At 33.5% G+C, this 23421-nt stretch overlaps 4 protein-coding genes across 5 annotated transcripts in view; 3 read left to right on the plus strand and 1 right to left on the minus strand.

The window, feature by feature from the left end:
* LOC128158557 (inter-alpha-trypsin inhibitor heavy chain H3-like) overlaps window positions 1–21930 on the minus strand; it is a 63364-nt gene extending 41434 nt beyond the window's left edge. Inside the window, exon 1 of one of the 2 annotated variants that reach the window (XM_052821435.1) lies at window positions 21848–21930. In XM_052821435.1, the coding sequence (XP_052677395.1) occupies window positions 21848–21916 (69 nt within the window). In that variant the 5' untranslated portion in view covers window positions 21917–21930. Of the gene's footprint in view, window positions 1–7804; window positions 7888–21847 lie in introns of those variants that run through there. The other variant, XM_052821436.1, reaches the window with a different exon arrangement.
* On the plus strand, window positions 404–2653 carry LOC128158561 (uncharacterized). Its single transcript, XM_052821441.1, has 2 exons — window positions 404–482; window positions 706–2653. Exon 2 carries the CDS (start codon window positions 708–710, stop codon window positions 2370–2372), a length of 1665 nt encoding a protein of 554 aa, XP_052677401.1. The 5' UTR covers window positions 404–482; window positions 706–707; the 3' UTR covers window positions 2373–2653.
* Window positions 12730–13971, plus strand: LOC128158569 (uncharacterized). The gene is made up of 2 exons (XM_052821450.1): window positions 12730–13147; window positions 13412–13971. Exons 1-2 carry the CDS (start codon window positions 12814–12816, stop codon window positions 13738–13740), a joined length of 663 nt encoding a protein of 220 aa, XP_052677410.1. The 5' UTR covers window positions 12730–12813; the 3' UTR covers window positions 13741–13971.
* LOC128158560 (uncharacterized) lies at window positions 15909–18135 on the plus strand. The gene is made up of 2 exons (XM_052821440.1): window positions 15909–15957; window positions 16180–18135. The coding sequence occupies exon 2, from the start codon at window positions 16182–16184 to the stop codon at window positions 17850–17852; it is 1671 nt and encodes a 556-aa protein (XP_052677400.1). The 5' UTR covers window positions 15909–15957; window positions 16180–16181; the 3' UTR covers window positions 17853–18135.
* Window positions 21931–23421: the final 1491 nt, after the last annotated feature.

Here is a 23421-nt window from a genome sequence, read left to right on the forward strand (position 1 = left end):
AAAAAGAAAATGAATTTAATTTAAAAAAAAATAAAAACAAAATAAATAATATTTATGCCATAAATGAAGATCGATATCAAATAATATTACGGTGTTTATTTGCTCGTCGGAGCGGCGATGATAACGACAATCTGTGGGATATTTGGAAATTGTTCGTTAGAATTTCTTAGGGGGGGGGTGGTTTACAGAAAGGCACTTTTTTTTTTACCAATTAGTTATCATAATTAAGTTTAAAAATATTTCTTAAAAGTAACACATGTCCCCTCGTATTGGAGAGCTTTCGATCGTTTCTAATATTTTAATGTAACTGGGATATTTGAATGGAACAGATCTAACATCTGCAACTCGTATTTGTATTAAAAAAACTCCATGTATTTACTTGTTTAATTGTGATAGACGGGAAGTAACTCTAAATAAAACTATAAAACTACCGTCAGGTGACAAGACCAGCCATGTTTTAGACAACAAACCTGTCTGATTAGGTAAATATATGATATCTATCATATTTCTGACTTCGATGTAATCATATTCTACATTTTTACTTTAACAAATCAATAAATTGTTATGCTGTGTATATCCAAATTAAAATAATTGTGTATATATCTAATTTAAAATATATATGTGTGTACTTTCGTTTTCGTGTTCTAAATTATAACTTGAAATTTTTGTAATCGTAACTTAATTTAATTAGATTTTTTTTTACAGCTATGGATCCTCGTTCTAGTGCCCAGGATGTGCACCGATGTGACCTTTGTGAGACCGCCATAGTACACAGCTACTGTGACTTTTGTCATGTCAACCTCTGCAAGCCCTGTGTAGTAGATCACATCTCTGATGAATATGATAAACACAAAATTGTCCGATTCCAGGATCGAAGATCAACCTTGATTTATCCAAAGTGCGTTACGCACCCACATAAAAACTGTAAATATCAATGCAATAATTGTGGCAACAGTTTTATTTGTTCCTCTTGTACTGCATCTGTACAACATAGAGGCCATATATTTGAAGACATTTTAGATGTTTACAAGGCGAAAAAAGAAGTTATTGAAAAGGAAACAGAGAAGTTACAAAATCTTATTACTCCTAAATACGAAGAAATTGCACTCGACTTGAAAAATCAGCTTGCTAGCCTTGACAGGGGATATGAGATACTTACAACAGTAATTTCCAAACAAGGAGAGCAATGGTACAGAGAAATCGACATCGTTATAAACAAGATAAAAACCGAATTGAGCGAGATAAAAGTGAAACACAAAGAGGTTTTACAGAAACATTTAGATGAAATCAAACAGACGCAGTCTCTCATAGATAAAGCGTTACTGACAATGAAGGAAACTAAGGAATCTACAGAAGTATCTCCAACCATTGAATACAGTTCTAAGATCAAAGAATTCAGCAAGATACCACTTAAAATTACGGTAAGAATGCCAACGTTCATTCCAAAATCAATAGACCGTGAAAAGCTGTATAAGTTATTGGGACAGATCACCCCATTATCTACTGCCACAGAAGAAAATGCCCAGTCGCCAAACCAACCGAAACCTTCAGTCAGGGAATTAATGAGGGAACCTGTTCTTATTACCACAATACAGACGGGGCATTCCTTTACAGGGAGTGTGGCATATGGAAGTGAAGACAAGATATGGTTAGGTGGATTGTCCAATGAAATAAAATGTTTCAACATTAATGGGTCACTGCATCAAACAAACACCACAAAATCGGGAAGCCTGCCTAAAGATATAGCTGTAGACGCGAATGGAGATCTTCTGTACTCTGATGAAACATCAGATACAGTTAATATACTAAAGAATGGTCATACAAAAGAGTTGATGAGATTACAGGGATGGAAACCTAAAAATCTGTGTGTCACCTCTACTGGTGATCTCCTGGTTACCATGTACAGTAATGATAAAAGACAATCAAAAGTTGTCCGGTACTCAGGATCTACACAGAAACAAACAATTCAGTTTGATGATGAAGGTAAGCCTCTGTACTCGGGAAATAAAAAAGTTAAATACATCACAGAGAACAGAAACCATGATGTATGTGTAGCTGATTTTGAGGCTGGTGCAATTGTGGTGGTTAATCAGTACGGGACACTTAGATGGAGATACACCGGTCATTCCTCAGTTACCAAAACTAAACCATTTTTACCCCGTGGTATCACAACAGACAGTCAAAGTCGTATCCTGACAGCAGACAGTGACAACCATTGTATCCACATTCTGGATCAGAATGGAAAGTTTCTCCGTTACATTGATTACTGTGATCTGGAGGATCCTTTTGGTTTATGTGTGGACAATAATGACAATCTGTTTGTGTGTGAGTTTTTCAGTGGCAATGTCAAGAAAATCAAATATCTACAATAGGCAAACATTTTTGACAGTGTTTTAATTAACTTAAAAATATCATTGAGACATAAAGACCTAATCTTTAGTGAAAACTATTTCTATATACAAAAAAACGTTACAACAAATTCTATTTTACAAAAAATCTTTGCATTGTTAAATATTAAATTTTAATACTGATTTACGATCAAGCAATGAAACGATATCTTCTTGAACAATTTTGCTATCTTTAAGTTGTTATTCACAAGGAAATCTGATGTATTGCAATGTTGAATATGTTTATATTATGTAGATAAATGGAAAATTCCTTCTATATATTTGTGTTTCTTTCGTATTTAAAGATCAGCTTTTTAACGGGCCTAATCATTTTTTGTTTATATTGATTTCAAATAACATTTACAATGCCCAAGGTAATATTAATGGTCAGAGAAAATAGTAGCACCAGTTCTTTCGCGCTCTTACTTGACAACTGACGCTGCAATTTCGTTGACAACTAAAATGATTAGTTAAGCATTGTAAACGTTAACATTTGAAAACTAAAATTTATAAAAATCCTGACTATTCTTCTTTATAATCTAAGGTGTAATATGAAACATCTTTAGTCGGAAAGTTAACTGGTATACTGTGGAATCATCGTTGTTTGGGGACCAATGTTCGTGTCTTTCATACTAGGTAGCTCTTGCCCAATGATTTACATCGCCAAATATCATATATAAAATCATTAATTTAATACAAGCCTCCTTATCTCCAAAATAAAATTACTACTGATGAAATTACCTCACCACAAAACAAAACAAGGTTGGACTTCGCATGATTATTGACTCCCACGAATTAAGATGATTCCACAGTAGCTTACTAAGGATAGCTGTAATGCTTTAAAAAGTCTTCGAATTAAAAGTAAATATAATGAGAAGATTAATTACGATAATGTCATTTATAAGATATTCTAATTTGCAGTGTACTATTCAAAGGTGTCAGTTGAAGTCAAACATTTTGGATGTCCAAATATCATAAAGTCTGTTTTATTAACGTTTGACTGGATTAAAAATCCATTTGTATCATCAAGTAAACATATTCTTCTGGAATTCAGACGGTAGTTTGGAAACATTCTTTTATCGAAAGTCATCAAATTACGAAAAAAATCCCTGTCGTTTTTGAAAGTCAGTTCTATGAGAAACTCTTTGCCGCTTTGGATCATTGTGACGTTACAGCAATTTTACGTCAACCTTTGTTGTATGACGTTACCCTTTCCCCCACAGTTCACTCGCGATAACGTGTAGAAGAAACGTGATTTTTTAAAGTGAAGTGTGTCGTGCGTATTTAACAAATTCAATCTAAATATAGGTGGTCTTTTTAGCTCGTAGTTTATGAGATCATGTAGAACTTGAATTTGAGTTAATAAAGTGTTTATTTGATAACATTTGTATTTGTTCAATAAGTTGTCCATTTGTTTTTGTTTTCTAAACGGCACAAGTTATTCCAGTTAAATTTACTTGGAAAAATTGAGTAATGTGTTTTGTAAAAACTCAGTACAATTTTAACGTTTCTAAAAAAAAATTGATAAATAAGACAAAAAATTATGAGTTATCGGAGCCGTAACAGTCAACAACAAAAAGTGCGTTAAAGTGCGTGATTGCAGGGAAAAGGTATATGCGTCAAAATGCGTGATTTTGGGGCAAAGGTATATACGTTAAAGTGCGTTACTGCGGGGAAGGGGGTTAGTTAAAAAGCCATTTAAAATTCATTACAGTAAGCATGGAGATATTGGCCACCGTTTTGTTTTTACCCTTTGTGTTTAATTCGCTGGCAGCTGAGCGAATTCCAATATATCCAACTTTTTTCTCTTTAAACACAAAAGTGTCTGAGCGAATACAAGAGGAAGCGTAACAGTTTGCAAGTCTAAAAAGGTGAAAATTACATGGGGTGAAAATAACCCTGTAAACAGTAATAGACAGACAACATTGCAAGATTGTATTCTCAGAGATAGCAACTCTAAAAGTAAACATATTCTGCTGGAAATCAGACCGTCTTACCGAAGTCTGGAATAATTCTATTATCAAAAGTCACCAAACTCCGAAAGAAATTCCTGTCATTTTTAGAAATCAATTCTATGAGAATTTTTTTTCTACTAGGTTTAGATATTACCTGTAAGATTGGTGAATGATATATTTTCATTAACCATAGGTTTTGACTGCAGGTTCATGGCATATGTTTGAGAGTGAAAATAAGTATCAATTGAGTTAAACAATCATGCAATGTTTGTATGTATTAATTTTGTATGTATGCCACAAACTTGGTAAATATTCACAATATAAATGTCATCATTCTGATATAATTGTTGTTTGGCTTTGCTATATCAGTAAGAGCCAGATGCAGTTAGATGCATATTCGATGTTAATAGTCAGTAGCTTGTTATTAAATTTGTATATTTGTTGTATCATATTTTAAATAACTTATCATTTCTAGTTCTGTGTTTTCTTTCTAAATTAATCTTTTCTTTTAATGAACAGATTTAACGAAGATTAAGTCTCATTTATTCTAACTCCTTTCAAAATAAAAACAGCAATAACGCTTGTTGATTAATAGAGATATGTAACGGAACGTCCAGTGTACCTGGATGGTGAGTGTGTTATCGGTCGATTTCATTATCTTGTAGTTATTGTGCATCAGAAACATATAAAAATCTAAAAAAAAAAATCAAACCAAAAAAAAACAAAAACAAAAAAGGTCAATACGCGTCATTTCTATGATATTTATTGTATACTCTAAAACTTTTGGAATTTACTTTGTACATTTTATTTATCAGCACCTAGGGTCTAAACAATTTTTAAACGCAAACTATAGATACATACAAACAATATTACATATTTAAAAAAAGTCATAAGAAATCAGAGGAAAACGAAGTTCTGCACAGTTCTAGTAAACCATAATTTTGAATGAATCATAAATCATGATTGCATTTGCGAAATGCTTGCAAAGGGTTCTCTATATAGATGAACGATAAAATTTCCATATACTAGTATTTAAGAAATTGATAAAGAAATGAGGATCTACATGTATCACCATGCCTTATGATCATTTCGGCGCAAGACTGCAAAACATAGAAGACGGCAGTTGCAGAATGAGAAATGATTGTGTAGCAATTTACACAAAGTCAGACACTAATTATAGAATTTATTAAATTGGCATGTCCAAAAAGCCAAATCTGACATTGTAACACATGATCTAGTTTGCAAAACACTTTAAACAGTGATGTTTTAGGGTCTTGGTCCTAATAATACACATCTAAAAAGGCATCAATGTGATGTTAAGAAATGAACGCTTTCTCGCGTATCTAATTCAGACTTTAAGGTTAGGGCTCAGAATAATGAGGCTACCATTTCTAGGGCGCTGTTATAATGATACATATCCTACTTCAAGGTCAGTGTAACATATACTAATCTTACACTTGATCTACTTAAACATTGTGTCAGAAGGCGCTTAATGAGCATCATTCATGTTCATGTAGAAAGGATTTGGTGCAGTGTAAGTACAAACATTCGAAGAAAAAATTGTAAAGCAAGTTCTTCTCATATATTTAACGATGTCATGAGAGTTTACCAGTTGAAGAAATTACGAGAATATAACACATAACTTTCTAAACGTTTGACAAGATTAGGCAAATAAACAGCTGAAATTCCTCTGCAGTAGTAGTGGAGTTTTAAAATTTGTAAACAAATGCACGGAAAAAAAAACTCGCAGAACTACGGAGGCCTATCTAGCTCTACAAATGTTGCTGTCCTATTTTTTCTTTAATTATGGGAAATTAATACTTAAGCAGAGATGTATAGCAAGTCGTAATTACAATTTAATTTGTCATACAAACAATGAGTTTATTCGGAATAACAGGCTGATACATGCAAGTCCTTTTAATATGCCAATAATTCGCACTAACAGCATTACATGATGTGTGCAAAATACATACACATGTATAAAAGCACACGTCTGACATGTTAAATTAAAAAAAAACCAAGACCATTCTTAGTCATAACTACAAGATCTTAACACAAGCTAACAAGATATTTTATAACATCACTCGCTGTTTTAAACATTACTGATAATTCAATTCAGTTGGTAGAATTAAGCTTTCGTACATTATCTCCATGAGATATATTACATTTTCCTGGATAGTTATATGGTGATTTATTTAATAAATCAACTGAAAATTTTCGTTTACTTAAATAATACAGAAAAAAAAGTCGTGGTTATTCTTCACAGTCAAATACTATGGTGTTCCGATGGGGCCACTTCGACCTTCGCACTTTCGCATTTAGGTCGAAGATGCGAGAGTGCGAAGTTGCGAAGGCGAAAGTGCGAGAGTGCGACGGCGAAGGAGCGAAAGTGCTACTATTACTATCTATATTACTATCGCTCCTTCGCCTTCGCAACTTCGCACTCTCGCCTTCGCCTTTTTTGATAGCATTCAAAAAGTCTCGGTCGATTACGTAGAATTTGATGCAGACATCGTACTCGCCAAGGTTTTCCGATTTATCCATGATATCATTGGTATGCATGCCCTAGGCCATTGTGCTTAGTATGAATGTTTATAAATATTTAAATGTGTATATGTGACATATATCATAATGTTTACCAGTGCTGGCTATGTCTTATCATTAAATACTCCATTTAAAATGTTATGTCCGCCATTATGTATGCATATGCACTTCCATACTCCTGTCACTTACCAGCTGTCTGTTTACCGTCGATCAAACTAATTTCATTATGCGACACTCCTTGCTGATGTATGGATCCAGAGGGGGAGAGGGGGTCCGCCCCCCCCCCCCGGAAAATTCAAAATCAATTACTTCACACATGCAGTAAAGGGAGAGAGAGGGTCCGGACCTTATCCCCCCCCCCCCCCCCGCAAAATTTAATTTTATTAATTATATATAATAAAATCTCCAAAATATGTCTCGGAACCCTCCCCCCCCCCTCCCGACAAAAATATAATTATCCATCCACCACCCCCCCCCCCCCCCCTTAGAAAAAGTAATGGATCTGCGCAGGCTGTTGAAAATAAATTCTAAAAAGTTCATCGTCTGCCTCAGATGTCCTTTTATACAGCTAAAATTGTCTTTAAACGATAGAGAGCTCCACAATTATAAAAAGGCGAAGGCAATGCAAAAGTGCGAAGATGCGATGGCGAAGGTACGATAGTTGTATCGCTTCTTCGCCTTCGCAACTTCGCACTTTCGCCTTCGCATCTTCGCGCTTCGCCGTCGCAACTTCGCACTCTCGCACCTCGACCTAAAGGCGAAAGTGCGAAGGTCGAAGTGGCCCCATCGGAACACCATAAAATACATTCCCATATCAAATACTTGCAGTGTATTACATAACATAAATTGAATTACAACTAACAATAGTTAAGTCGTCTTTAGATCAGGTTATATTTCAGATGTTATATATTTACATACCTGTAACATCTGGCCAGTACATTGATAGAATACAGCAAAACAGTGGTAAAGTATCACTATTTTTGACATATTCGTTGTATCATGGAATTTGAAGAGATATATGATTTCTTTCGTTTGAGGGACGAATTAGACAGAAATCAATTTCTACTTGGTATAATAATGAATTAATTATCCGGATATATAAGGTTTTCATTCGAATACCTGTTTGTGTCACCTGGTTCTTAAGAACCGGTTTATTAGCAAGGCTATATAAAGAATTGCTCAGGTGTTAAATACCAGTTTAGGACGACACGTACAGCGGAAAGTTTAAATTCGGCATGCAGAACGAGGAGATGTCGGGCGGGGCTCAGGCAGACATGCTACAAGCCATTCTCAACAAAATGAATGAACAGAAAATGGACATGGAGAATACTATGGCAATGCAACTTGATAATTCTAAAAGAGAATTACAGGGGGCAACTTCCTCCGTATCGTCTGAAGTGAAGAAGTTAAAGTCAGAACAAGCGATAGTCTGGAAACATCCAGGTAACAAAGATCAATTTGAACATAACGAGAAGATTATTGATACGTTGACGCAGGCTTCATGGGCCTTGAATAACAATAAATATGATTATTGCAAGGAACTTATTCATGAATCAGTTGAACTTTGTAATAAACGTAACAAACTTATCAAAATGGCTGATGCATCACCTTGTGGGTGGAGTACAGTGAAAAATTATGTAACCAATCCATTGGCTGATGATTCGGATGACGAAAAACGAATGTTTAAAGCGGAAAATAAAGCCATGAAAGAAAGAAAGAAAAGGAGAAGCAAAAAGAAAAACTGAAATCTAAGAGTAGCTATTCTAATGTTAGGAGCAGTGCTCCTTATTTTCCTTTTCCAGCTAGACAGCCTTTTCGTGGCCCAACGCCCTTTGGCTTCCCCATCATGCCAGCTGCATCCAGATTTCCCATTGGCTGTTTCCACTGCGGAAAACCCAATCACCAAAGAAAAGAATGCCCAGAGCTTAAGTCCGCTAAATAGAGAGGCTAAACAGTCTAAAGAATCATCTCTGATAAAAGATAAGTATTATGATGGAAAAAGTTGTGTTGATGAGTTTAACGAATGCTATGAGTATAAAGAAGGTGGCAAAGTCTCTGTTAGAGGGCGATTAAAATCAAATATTAAATTTTGGAAATGCATTGATGCTTGTCATTATATCATAGATACTATTCAGGATGGTTATAAAATACCTTTTTATTCTTTACCACAGCAGAGCTTTTCGCATAATAATAAATCTGCTTTACAGGAAGATGTTTTCGTACATTGAGCAATAATGGAGCTATTAGAAAACGGTTTGATATCCGAACAAAATACAGAGTTTTTGGTTACTACTCCTCTTTCTGTTTCAGTGAACTCCAGTGGGAAAAGAAGGCTTATATTAGATTTAAGGGAAGTTAATAAGCATGTATGGAAACAGTCTGTGAAATATGACGATATAAGAACCGCTCTTATGTATACAAATAAAAATAGTTGGTGTTTTAAATTTGACATCACAAGTGCATATCGCCATGTAGATATTTTTCCTGACCATAGAAAATATTTAGGATTTTCATAGAAATTTGGTGTTCAAGATCGATATTTCTGTTTTAATGTTTTGCCATTTGGTCTCACATCTGCGCCATATATTTTTACTAAACTCACACGACCCTCAGTTAAGAAATGGCGTAGAGAAGGTAAAACTGTACTTATGTACTTAGATGATGGGTTTGGCTGCCATAGTAAGTATGACGAAGCATGCAAAATATCCAAAGAGGTACAGTATGATTTAGTTTGTTCAGGTTTTGTGCCTAAAGTGGAAAAGTCCATGTGGATCCCTTGTCAAGTTATCGAGTATCTTGGTGTTGTTTTGGATTGTAATATGGGAAAAATTTACATTCCTGAAAAGCGTGTATTTAAGATTCAAAAAACAATTTTCAAAATTGAGCATTTTATGAACCAGAATTGCAGAATAAAGGTAAGACGACTAGCAAGTTTAGTTGGACAAATCATATCTATGTCTGTTGTTATCGGAAGTGTAGCCCAGTTAATGACCAAATGTCTTAGTATTGACATTGTGTCTGCTCCAACATGGAATAGCATGATTTTAATTTCTGAGGAAAGTAAAAAACAGATAAGTTTCTGGAAATCGTCTTTAGATATGTTGAATAGAAGGGATATGAAAGTTAAACCAAGTTCTAATCTGGTAGTGTACACAGATGCAAGTGATACTGGTTATGGCGGTTATTGCGTACGGACAGGTAAAAATGTTTCTCATGGTTTATGGGAAGAATCTGAGAGAATTATGAGTTCCACATGGAGAGAATTGGCCGCGGTGGATAGAGTTCTTCAGTCATTTGTACAATTTCTCAAAGGTGAGAATATAAAATGGTTTACAGACAACGCAAATGTTGTTTCCATTGTTCAAAAAGGGAGTATGAAAAATAACTTACAAGATCTTGCAATGAACATTTTTCAAATTTGTTTAGAATATAAGATTGGTATTGAAATTGAATGGATACCAAGAGAACTCAATGAGCAAGCAGATTATTTGAGCAGAATTGTCGACTTTGATGATTGGGGTATCGTGAAAACTGTTTTTGATGACCTATCACGGGAATGGGGTCCGTATGATATTGATTTATTTGCTTGTGATTACAATGCAAAGGTAGATAAATTTTGTTCCAGGTATTGGAATCCTTTTACGTATGCAGTTGATGCATTTACTATTAATTGGACAGGTTTGAATGCATGGATCGTACCGCCATTTTATCTTATTCCAAGAGTTTTGGAGAATTTGAACGAATGCAAAGGATATGGAACATTAGTAGTTCCGCTATGGGAATCATCAGCCTTTTGGCCAATATTAATTTCTGAAGTTTACAGGTCACATATTGTAGATTGGAAAGATCTTCCAGTAGCAAAGGAGTTTTACACACGTGGTAAACTCGGATCTGGTATTTTTGGTAATATAACCGCCGGGTTTGTACCGTATAGGGTATTTTCCGTACCGGGCGATTCACCATGTAAAATGTATATTCTACATGTTGCGAACATTTTCTATAGTTTAGCTTGTTGGTAAATTATCGTTATTTACTCTTCTTAATTATCATGAAATTCCTCCTGACTGTGATGTGATAGAATGTAAATTAGTGTTTATCAAACGTCTTAACTGTAACAAAGAAATAGGACATCAAAGTAATCAAGTGTAGCTTTGGGAAAGATACTTATTAGAAAGGCAGGATTGAAGGACAATGGTTTCAGCTAAGAAATGTGTGTTTGACACTAATAGAGTTAATGCAATTACATAACAATTAGCGGATTAACGCAGGTGAATAAATGGGCGTTTACCTGGACGATGGTCAGTTAGGATTAAGAAATATATTCTCTGATTGGGTGATTTATATATGTCAATTATTTAGAGGGTCACGCCAGTAAAATAATAATATAGGTTTTAGAGATGATTTCAAGTTAGTTGAATAGAGTAGAGGGTCAGAGTTCGATAGTTAGAGGTTAAGAGCCAAGGTACAAGTCGTCCGTCTAATCCGTTACGTTTTCCCTCACTGTAATATGTAGGTTAACATTAAGTTAGAATTATTTATAAGCGAGTTTCCCCTTTTTAATGTGTACGGAGTGGAGAGTAACTGTTTATATAATTGTGTTATTAACTGGAATAAATGTGGAAAATACAGCGAGTGTTGAGCTAATTCCCTAGTAATCGCCCGGTACGGAAAATACCCTATACGGTACAAACCCGGCGGTTATAATTGGTGGAGAATCCGGGTATTTTCCGTACCGGGCGATTACTAGGGAATTAGCTCAACACTCGCTGTATTTTCCACATTTATTCCAGTTAATAACACAATTATATAAACAGTTACTCTCCACTCCGTACACATTAAAAAGGGGAAACTCGCTTATAAATAATTCTAACTTAATGTTAACCTACATATTACAGTGAGGGAAAACGTAACGGATTAGACGGACGACTTGTACCTTGGCTCTTAACCTCTAACTATCGAACTCTGACCCTCTACTCTCTTCAACTAACTTGAAATCATCTCTAAAACATATATTATTATTTTACTGGCGTGACCCTCTAAATAATTGACATATATAAATCACCCAATCAGAGAATATATTTCTTAATCCTAACTGACCATCGTCCAGGTAAACGCCCATTTATTCACCTGCGTTAATCCGCTAATTGTTATGTAATTGCATTAACTCTATTAGTGTCAAACACACATTTCTTAGCTGAAACCATTGTCCTTCAATCCTGCCTTTCTAATAAGTATCTTTCCCAAAGCTACACTTGATTACGTTGATGTCCTATTTCTTTGTTACAGTTAAGACGTTTGATAAACACTAATTTACATTCTATCACATCACAGTCAGGAGGAATTTCACGATAATTAAGAAGAGTAAATAACGATAATTTACCAACAAGCTAAACTATAGAAAATGTTCGCAACATGTAGAATATACATTTTACATGGTGATAGTAAAGAAGATTTAAAGTTTAGAATGCTTGCATTTGTTTTTGATTTCAGAGTTTGATTTCAAAATTGTTTTTTGGCAGTTTTAAATTCTTTAAAATAAACAGATTTATTGATTAATTGGGAATTATTTCCCATAAACTTGTATGAGAAATATCAGGCAATTTGCGCTATGTTGTAATAGAGATAAATATTTTATCACTATGGATTTACTGAAGTTTCTTTCACCACATTTGTGGTTTGCCATTTGGCAAGTTTGGTTTTTTATCAAACTGATATCTTCATTTCTGAAGAAAATGTGCTGAATATCTTAATTAAGCTGATATGTAGATATAAATATATGTATTTTTATACATATCCGGTAGATAATTTCAAAGCGAAAAAATATTCATTGGTGTTACTTTACAAATTTGTTTTTTCAGGTATTTGAAAGAGATTTGATTCAGTTGCCTTCAAAGTTGCGTGAAAAGGTGTATGCACTTCCTGGGATTATGCAAGCGTCACGAGCGGATTCAACTATAAACAAATATTGTAACAGTTTCCTGAGATTTAAGAAGTGGGCAAAAGAACAAGGAATCGAGGAAAGTGAATTATTTCCTTCAAAACCTTTACATGTATCTATTTATTTAGCATGCTTGGTTCAACGGGCAAACTCTCCATCCCCTGTTGTTGACGCATTCTATGGAATCAAATGGGCTCATGATCTTGTGGGATTCAATTCTCCGACTGACAATCAGTTTGTTAAAAACATTATGGAAGGTGGGAAACGTATAGTGGCAAAACCTGTTCAAAAGAAAGAACCAATAACTGTTGAAAATTTACGTTGTATGTATTTGAAACTGTTTGAATGTAATAATCTTTATAATCAAAGAATCATTTGTATGGTCTTGTTGGCATTCGCTGGATTTTTACGTAGCAGCGAACTCATAAATATCAAGAGATCTGATATTAAATTTTTACCTGATCATATTGAAATATTCATCGAGTCTAGTAAGACTGATATCTACAGAGACGGTACAAGAGTTGTTATAGCAAGAACATTTTCATATATGTGTCCTGTTTCTAATTTTGAATTGTGTCTTCGTTTAGCTGGGATTCAAGACGATTCAGAGGAATATGTATTTTGTGCTATTTCGAAATCGGGAAGTGGTTACCGGTTGCGTAATCGTGAAAAGCCTCTGTCTTACACCAGGGTTCGTGAATTATTCATCGAAGCATTTACAGGAATTGTAGATAACATCAAAGTTTATGGACTTCACAGTTTGCGGTCAGGTGGAGCGACTACGTCGGCAGTGAGGGGAATTCCGGACAGGATATTCAAGAGACATGGACGTTGGCGTTCGGAATCTGCTAAGGATGGATATGTCCAGGATCCGCTTAGTGAACGTTTAAGTGTTTCCAAAGAACTTGGTTTATAATAGTTGTAATCATGTTGTTTATTGATTATATTGTATTTTTTTGTATTGATTTTTCTGAAAATATATGAAGTTGGATTACGTTATTATATCCTATATTAATAGTAGCATTAGTTCCCCGTTCTTTATATTTACATAGCTGCAGCGTGTCGTTGCTAATTCCACACAATGTGTTGTTATTTACTAGTATCATAGTATTCAGCTTTCATTTGGAAAGTAATGAATGGATTTAAAGGAGAAGACTATTGTGTTGTGTTCACAAGTCTTCATGCAAAACAGTAACAATAACTCTTGCACTCATCTGTTTATCAGCCTCAGAGTTTATTATCAAATATATGCATGTTTATCTTATTATTTTACTGTTATGAATATCTATTCCAAAAATTAGATCTTTATCAAAATAAATCCGATGCACAATAATTAAATGTATTTTAGTTGTTGTTTTTTTAATAATGTAAATTTCATGGTGTTCTTAGTTCTTTAATCAATCTTGTTGAAAATGACCGAGTTTAATAATTAACTTACAGGTCATGTAATGAAAACCACTTGCTTATATATGACTGTTGATATGAAAAGACCATTTTTTAAAATTAAATAAAGTTAAAGATGAGATTCGTTTTAAAATAAAACAAAACAAAAAAAACTCAAATAAAAGAAATCATTTTAAAATAATATAAGTTGAATTAGTACACTTTATTTGAAATGCATCTGTAATTAAACACACATTTTGTTTTACATCGCTTTAATTTATAATGTATTTTCTATCCGATCTGGAAAACAGGGTAGTTGAAAGAACAGTACTTCTACTACTACTACTACTACTACTACTACTACTACTACTACTACTACTAGTAATTGTTTAATGAACACTTAGTAAGAAATGCGAGCTATACCCTTTTCAAGATGAATTAAATCCCTCAATTGATCGAAAATCGGATCACACCTCGCCTCGGCGATATAGTTCCTCCAGTAAATATTCCAGCTATACGTATACATATTTTAATCCAAACTGACGATTCTTTGTGAATGATGATAATCCAACAGCAATAATTATTTTAACTTATATTGAACCGTAATAGACAATATGTAACAACTTGTTGCGATTACTCCCTCCTTTCACCGTTTAAATATGGCTAATCTATTTTTAATTAAATCAGGATTACACACGTGCATGGTTAACGGCCCTTTTATTTGAAAACTTTGCTAACTGTTGCTTAATACATTCAACATTTTCATCAATTGTGATTGTAAATGTTGACAAATATGAAATTAGACATGCATCGGTTTACCTGTTTTTTGAAATTTCTTGATATTGCTTGCTCCCACTGTCCTCACTGTTTCAGAGAAGGCAGCTTTCAAACCTTAGATATGCCTGATGTCAGGCCATGACACATGCTAAAATGTTGAACCATATCTTTATTTTCGTATATATACTGTGTCCGAATTTTTCTTAATTGTTTTTAACCTTTTTTTTAAAATTGAAAAAAGATACATAGTTGGATATTTACCGAGGGATGAAAAACTCTGAACTGTAGTGGAAGATAAATGTAAATCAATGCATCTAACGGGCAGTATAAGTTTCTCTCATGCGTAAAAAGCCATTGGCTATCTTTAAATCAAGCACGGTTGTTTTGCAGGTATTCTGTGCAAGACCATGTCTGCAATAGCAAATGTTGTATTATTTTATGCATAAATGATCATGAGTGACACTCGCCGCCCCAATGATTTTGACAAAAAGAAAAAAGAAAATGAATTAAATTAAAAAAAAAAATAAAAACAAAATAAATAATATTTATGCCATAAATGAAGATCGATATCAAATAATATTACGGTGTTTATTTGCTCGTCGGAGCGGCGATGATAACGACAATCTGTGGGATATTTGGAAATTGTTCGTTAGAATTTCTTGGGGGGGGGGGTGGTTTACAGAAAGGCACTTTTTTTTAACCAATTAGTTATCTTAATTAAGTTTACAAATATTTCTTAAAAGTAACACATGTCCCCTCGTATTGGAGAGCTTTCGATCGTTTCGAATATTTTAATGTAACTGGGATATTTGAATGGAACAGATCTAACATCTGCAACTCGTATTTGTATTAAAAAAACCCATGTATTTACTTGTTTAATTGTGAGAGACGGGAAGTAACTCTAAATAAAACTATAAAACTACCGTCAGGTGACAAGCCCAGCCATGTTTTAGACAACAAACCTGTCTGTTTGGTAAATATATAATATCTATCATATTTCTGACTTCGACGTAATCATATTCTACATTTTTACTTTAACAAATCAATAAAGTGTGATGCTGTGTATATCCAAATTAAAATAATTGTTGTATATCTAATTTAAAATATATATGTGTGTACTTTCGTTTTCGTGTTCTAAATTATAACTTGAAATTTTTGTAATCGTAACTTAATTTAATTAGATTTTTTTTTACAGCTATGGATCCTCGTTCTAGTGCCCAGGATGTGCACCGATGTGACCTTTGTGAGACCGCCATAGTACACAGCTACTGTGACTTTTGTCATGTCAACCTCTGCAAGCCCTGTGTAGTAGATCACATCTCTGATGAATATGATAAACACAAAATTGTCCGATACCAGGATCGAAGATCAACCTTGATTTATCCAAAGTGCGTTACGCACCCACATAAAAACTGTAAATATCAATGCAATAATTGTGGCAACAGTTTTATTTGTTCCTCTTGTACTGCATCTGTACAACATAGAGGCCATATATTTGAAGACGTTTTAGATGTTTACAAGGCGAAAAAAGAAGTTATTGAAAAGGAAACAGAGAAGTTACAAAATCTTATTACTCCTAAATACGAAGAAATTGCACTCGACTTGAAAAATCAGCTTGCTAGCCTTGACATGGGATATGAGATACTTACAACAGTAATTTCCAAACAAGGAGAGCAATGGTACAGAGAAATCGACATCGTTATAAACAAGATAAAAACCGAATTGAGCGAGATAAAAGTGAAACACAAAGAGGTTTTACAGAAACATTTAGATGAAATCAAACAGACGCAGTCTCTCATGGATAAAGCGTTACTGACTATGAAGGAAACTAAGGAATCTACAGAAGTATCTCCAACCATTGAATACAGTTCTAAGATCAAAGAATTCAGCAAGATACCACTTAAAATTACGGTAAGAATGCCAACGTTCATTCCAAAATCAATAGACCGTGAAAAGCTGTATAGTTTATTTGGACATATCACCCCATTATCTACTGCCACAGAAGAAAATGCCCAGTCGCCAAACCAACCGAAACCTTCAGTCAGGGAATTAATGAGGGAACCTGTTCTTATTACCAAAATACAGACGGGGCTTTACTTTACAGGAAGTGTGGCATGTGGAAGTGAAGACAAGATATGGTTGAGTGGATTGTCCAATGAAATAAAATGTTTCAAAATTAATGGGTCACTGCATCAAACAAACACCACAAAATCGGGAAGCCTGCCTGGAGATATACATGTAGCTGTAGACGCGAATGGAGATCTTCTGTACTCTGATGAAACATCAAATACAGTTAATATACTAAAGAATGGTCATACAGAAGAGTTGATGAGATTACAGGGATGGAAACCTAATAATCTGTGTGTCACCTCTACTGGTGATCTCCTGGTTACCAAGTACAGTAATGATAAAAGACAATCAAAAGTTGTCCGGTACTCAGGATCTACAGAGAAAGAAACAATTCAGTTTGATGATGAAGGTAAGCCTCTGTACTCGGGAAATAAAAACGTTAAATACATCACAGAGAACAGAAACCATGATGTATGTGTAGCTGATTTTGAGGCTGGTGCAGTAGTGGTGGTTAATCAGTACGGGACACTTAGATGGAGATACACCGGTCATTCCTCAGTTACCAAAACTAAACCATTTATACCCCGTGGTATCACAACAGACAGTCAAAGTCGTATCCTGACAGCAGACAGTGACAACCATTGTATCCACATTCTGGATCAGAATGGAAAGTTTCTCCGTTACATTGATAACTGTGATCTGGAGGATCCTTTTGGTTTATGTGTGGACAATAATGACAATCTGTTTGTGTGTGAGTTTTTCGAAGACAATGTCAAGAAAATCAAATATCTACAATAGGCAAACATGTTTGACAGTGTTTTAATTAACTTAAAAATATCATTGAGACCTAAAGACCTAATTTTTAGTGAAAACTATTTCTATATACAAAAAAAACTTTACAAAAAATTCTTTTTTACAAAAAATCTTTGCATTGTTAAATATTAAATTTTAATACTGATTTACGATCAAGCAATGAAACGATATCTTCTTGAACAATTTTGCTATCTTTAAGTTGTTATTCACAAGGAAATCTGATGTATTGCAATGTTGAATATGTTTATATTATGTAGATAAATGGAAAATTCCTTCTATATATTTGTGTTTCATTCGTATTTAAAGATCAGTTTTTTTAACGGGCCTAATCATTTTTTGTTTATATTTATTTCAAATAACATTTACAATGCCCAAGGTAATATTAATGGTCAGAGAAAATAGTAGCACCAGTTCTTTCGCGCTCTTACTTGACAACTGACGCTGCAATTTCGTTGACAACTAAAATGATTAGTTAAGTATTGTAAACGTTAACATTTGAAAACTAAAATTTAAAAAAATCCTGACTATTCTTCTTTATAATCTAAGGTGTAATATGAAACATCTTTAGTCGAAAAGTTAACTGGTATACTGTGGAATCATCGTTGTTTGGGGACCAATGTTCGTGTCTTTCATACTAGGTAGCTCTTGCCCAATGATTTACATCGCCAAATATCATATATAAAATCATTAATTTAATACAAGCCTCCTTATCTCCAAAATAGAATTACTACTGATGAAATTACCTCACCACAAAACAAAACAAGGTTGGACTTCGCATGAATATTGACTCCCACGAATTAAGATGATTCCACAGTAGCTTACTAAGGATAGCTGTAATGCTTTAAAAAGTCTTCGAATTAAAAGTAAATATAATGAGAAGATTAATTACGATAATGTCATTTATAAGATATTCTAATTTGCAGTGTACTATTCAAAGGTGTCAGTTGAAGTCAAACATTTTGGATGTCCAAATATCATAAAGTCTGTTTTATTAACGTTTGACTGGATTAAAAATCCATTTGTATCATCAAGTAAACATATTCTTCTGGAATTCAGACGGTAGTTTGGAAACATTCTTTTATCGAAAGTCATCAAATTACGAAAAAAATCCCTGTCGTTTTTGAAAGTCAGTTCTATGAGAAACTCTTTGCCGCTTTGGATCATTGTGACGTTACAGCAATTTTACGTCAACCTTTGTTGTATGACGTTACCCTTTCCCCCACAGTTCACTCGCGATAACGTGTAGAAGAAACGTGATTTTTTAAAGTGAAGTGTGTCGTGCGTATTTAACAAATTCAATCTAAATATAGGTGGTCTTTTTAGCTCGTAGTTTATGAGATCATGTAGAACTTGAATTTGAGTTAATAAAGTGTTTATTTGATAACATTTGTATTTGTTCAATAAGTTGTTCATTTGTTTTTGTTTTCTAAACGGCACAAGTTATTCCAGTTAAATTTACTTGGAAAAATTGAGTAATGTGTTTTGTAAAAACTCAGTACAATTTTAACGTTTCTAAAAAAAATTGATAAATAAGACAATAAATTATGAGTTATCGGAGCCGTAACAGTCAACAACAAAAAGTGCGTTAAAGTGCGTGATTGCAGGGAAAAGGTATATGCGTCAAAATGCGTGATTTTGGGGCAAAGGTATATGCGTTAAAGTGCGTTACTGCGGGGAAGGGGGTTAGTTAAAAAGCCATTTAAAATTCATTACAGTAAGCATGGAGATATTGGCCACCGTTTTGTTTTTACCCTTTGTGTTTAATTCGCTGGCAGCTGAGCGAATTCCAATATATCCAACTTTTTTCTCTTTAAACACAAAAGTGTCTGAGCGAATACAAGAGGAAGCGAAACAGTTTGCAAGTCTAAAAAGGTAAAAATTACATGGGGTGAAAATAACCCTGTAAACAGTAATAGACAGACAACATTGCAAGATTGTATTCTCAGAGATAGCAACTCTAAAAGTAAACATATTCTGCTGGAAATCAGACCGTCTTACCGAAGTCTGGAATAATTCTAATATCAAAAGTCACCAAACTCCGAAAGAAATTCCTGTCATTTTTAGAAATCAATTCTATGAGAATTTTTTTTCTACTAGGTTTAGGTATTACCTGTAAGATTGGTGAATGATATATTTTCATTAACCATAGGTTTTGACTGCAGGTTCATGGCATATGTTTGAGAGTGAAAATAAGTATCAATTGAGTTAAACAATCAATGTTTGTATGTATTAATTTTGTATGTATGCCACAAACTTGGTAAATATTCACAATATAAATGTCATCATTCTGATATAATTGTTGTTTGGCTTTGCTATATCAGTAAGAGCCAGATGCAGTTAGATGCATATTCGATGTTAATAGTCAGTAGTCTGTTATTAAATTTGTATATTTGTTGTATCATATTTTAAATAACTTATCATTTCTAGTTCTGTGTTTTCTTTCTTAATTAATCTTTTCTTTTAATGAACAGATTTAACGAAGATTAAGTCTCATTTATTCTAACTCCTTTCAAAATAAAAACAGCAATAACGCTTGTTGTTTAATAGAGATATGTAACGGAAAGTCTAGTGTACCTGGATGGTGAGTGTGTTATCGGTCGATTTCATTATCTTGTAGTTATTGTGCATCAGAAACATATAAAAATCTAAAAAAAAAATCAAACCAAAAAAACAAAAACAAAAAAGGTCAATACGCGTCATTTCTATGATATTTATTGTATACTCTAAAACTTTTGGAATTTACTTTGTACATTTTATTTATCAGCACCTGGGGTCTAAACAATTTTTAAACGCAAACTATAGATACATACAAACAATATTACATATTTAATAAAAAAAGTCATAAGAAATCAGAGGAAAACGAAGTTCTGCACATTTCTAGTAAACCATAATTTTGAATGAATCATAAATCATGATTGCATTTGCGAAATGCTTGCAAAGGGTTCTCTATATAGATGAACGATAAAATTTCCATATATTTAAGAAATTGATAAAGAAATGAAGATCTACATGTATCACTATGTCTTATGATCATTTCGGCGCAAGACTGCAAAACATAGAAGACGGCAGTTGCAGAATGAGAAATGATTGTGTAGCAATTTACACAAAGTCAGACACTAATTATAGAATTTATTAAATTGGCATGTCCAAAAAGCCAAATCTGACATTGTAACACATGATCTAGTTTGCAAAACACTTTAAACAGTGATGTTTTAGGGTCTTGGTCCTAATAATACGCATCTAAAAAGGCATCAATGTGATGTTAAGAAATGAACGCTTTCTCGCGTATCTAATTCAGACTTTAAGGTTAGGGCTCAGAATAATGAGGCTACCATTTCTAGGGCGCTGTTATAATGATACATATCCTACTTCAAGGTCAGTGTAACATATACTAATCTTACACTTGATCTACTTAAACATTGTGTCAGAAGGCGCTTAATGAGCATCATTCATGTTCATGTAGAAAAGTTTTGGTGCAGTGTAAGTACTAACATTCGAAGAAAAAATTGTAAAGCAAGTTCTTCTCATTTATTTAACGATGTCATGAGAGATTGCCAGTTGAAGAAATTATGAGAATATAACACATGCATAAAGTTCCAAACGTTTGACAAGATCAGCCAAACGAGGAGCTGCAACCCCTTTGCTCTGTTTGTAGATTTTTATAGTTTGTAAACAAATGCAGAGGAAAAAAACTCGCAGAACTACGGAGGCCTATCTAGCTCTACGAATATTGCTGTCCACATTTCCCTTTAAGTTCATTATGGGAAATTAACACTTAGGCCGATATATACTCAGTCAAGCGCATCGGAAGTCGTAATTATAATTTGATTTGCCATACAAACAATGAGTTTATTCGGAATAACAAGCTAATACATGTAAGTCCTTTTAATATGCTAATAATTCGCACTAACGGCATTACATGATGTGTACACAATACATATAAAAGCAGGTTATATTTCAAATGTAATATATTTACATACCTGTAACGTCTGGCCGGTACATTGATAGAATGCTGGAAAACAAAGGTAAAGTATCACTATTTTTGACATATTCGTTGTATCATGGAATTGAAAGATATGACTATTGTGTTGTGTACGCAAGTCTTACTGCAAAACAGTACCAGTAACTCTTGCATTCATCTGTTTATCAGCCTGAGAGTTTATTATCAAATATACGCATTTTTATCTTCTTACTTTACTCCTATGAATATCTACCCAAAAATAAGATCTTTATCAGAATACACAATAATTATTCAGTCTTTCTTTTAAATGAATAAATGTAATCGAGTTTAATAGATAACCTACAGTTCATTTCATGAAAATCACTTTTACATAAGTGACATTGGAAAAGACGATTTCACAATTAGGAAAGTTGAAAATGACATTTTTTAAAATAAAAAAAAACCATTTAAATAATACTTTAATAAAAATAATTAATATATATATATATATATAAATATAAGTTTAGTACAGTTTGTTTAATATGCATCTGTCTTGTTGACACTTCAAAAAATGGCTTGTCAAAACATTTAAACTGTCATTTAATGGCAACAGTAACATTCTTTACATCAAATGAATGAGTGAATAATAATTGAAAAAAAAACCCACCATTTATCGCAAAAATCAATTAAAGATATATTTATCGTTGATAAGATAAATAAAAATTAATATAATTTCTCCCACATCCAGTGTTTTTTTTATATAAAATTTGATCATAATTGGGTCACATACCATTACATTACCATACCATCGATATCGCTGACCAGGAATTGTACTCATCCCTATATTAAGAAAGATATTTTCTCCACATTATCCCTAAAATTTTTACCTTTAACACTGATAATCCTTAGACTCAGGTACACTTATATGCTTGTGACATATATTGCCTTTTAATATTTTATTATATTTTTTGCAACAAAACAATGTTCACACATATGTTGCATCTGTTATATTTCCATGTCACGTGTAGATGAAACTGTCTTACAGCCCACCGATATGAGTAATTTGCATTGTTTATTCCCCAGTCCATTGACATCAATTGTTTTATAACTAAATCAACACACAACGTACGGTTTTGAACTAATTCTTTTGTTTTAAACTAATTAAACAATTTTAAAACATTTTGATTAAGATGCCATTTCTTTACTTGCCTTTAATTTTAAACACCCTTCCAGCCCCGTAGGGTGAAACAATGTGGTTTTGTTTTGTTTTCAAGATAAATTGGCGACTCTTGATTCTAACGTGAACATACTTCAAATTCGAAGTTCGTGTAAGGTGAAAACATTCGAGAAAAGTAAATTGGTGTATCTGTAGGTTTACGGTTCGTCAACCAAAACTACCATAAAGCTACAGTTTTGCAGCTACACATTTTTTTAAAACAAAATATTTGCAATCTATCAAACTCAAAAGAAGGTATAATTATAGAGTTTACAAATAAATCTGACACTGGAGTAAGTAAAATGTGTACCTATTTCATTGTTAAAAGTTTTTTTTGCATTTTAAAGAAAAGGTCACAGAGTTGTAATATTCTTAATGTCTAGACGTTTAATTTCACA

The sequence above is a fragment of the Crassostrea angulata genome, chromosome 8 (genome assembly GCF_025612915.1).
Source record: "Crassostrea angulata isolate pt1a10 chromosome 8, ASM2561291v2, whole genome shotgun sequence".
Classification (NCBI taxonomy): domain Eukaryota; kingdom Metazoa; phylum Mollusca; class Bivalvia; order Ostreida; family Ostreidae; genus Magallana; species Magallana angulata.

Coding starts and splice junctions, on each gene's coding strand:
- LOC128158561 (XM_052821441.1), top strand. CDS start 708: ATGGATCCTCGTTCTAGTGCCCAGGATGTGCACCGATGTGACCTTTGT.
- LOC128158569 (XM_052821450.1), top strand. CDS start 12,814: ATGCAAGCGTCACGAGCGGATTCAACTATAAACAAATATTGTAACAGT. Junction 13,148..13,411: donor AACTGTTGAAAATTTACGTT/GTATGTATTTGA, acceptor GTCTTCGTTTAG/CTGGGATTCAAGACGATTCA.
- LOC128158560 (XM_052821440.1), top strand. CDS start 16,182: ATGGATCCTCGTTCTAGTGCCCAGGATGTGCACCGATGTGACCTTTGT.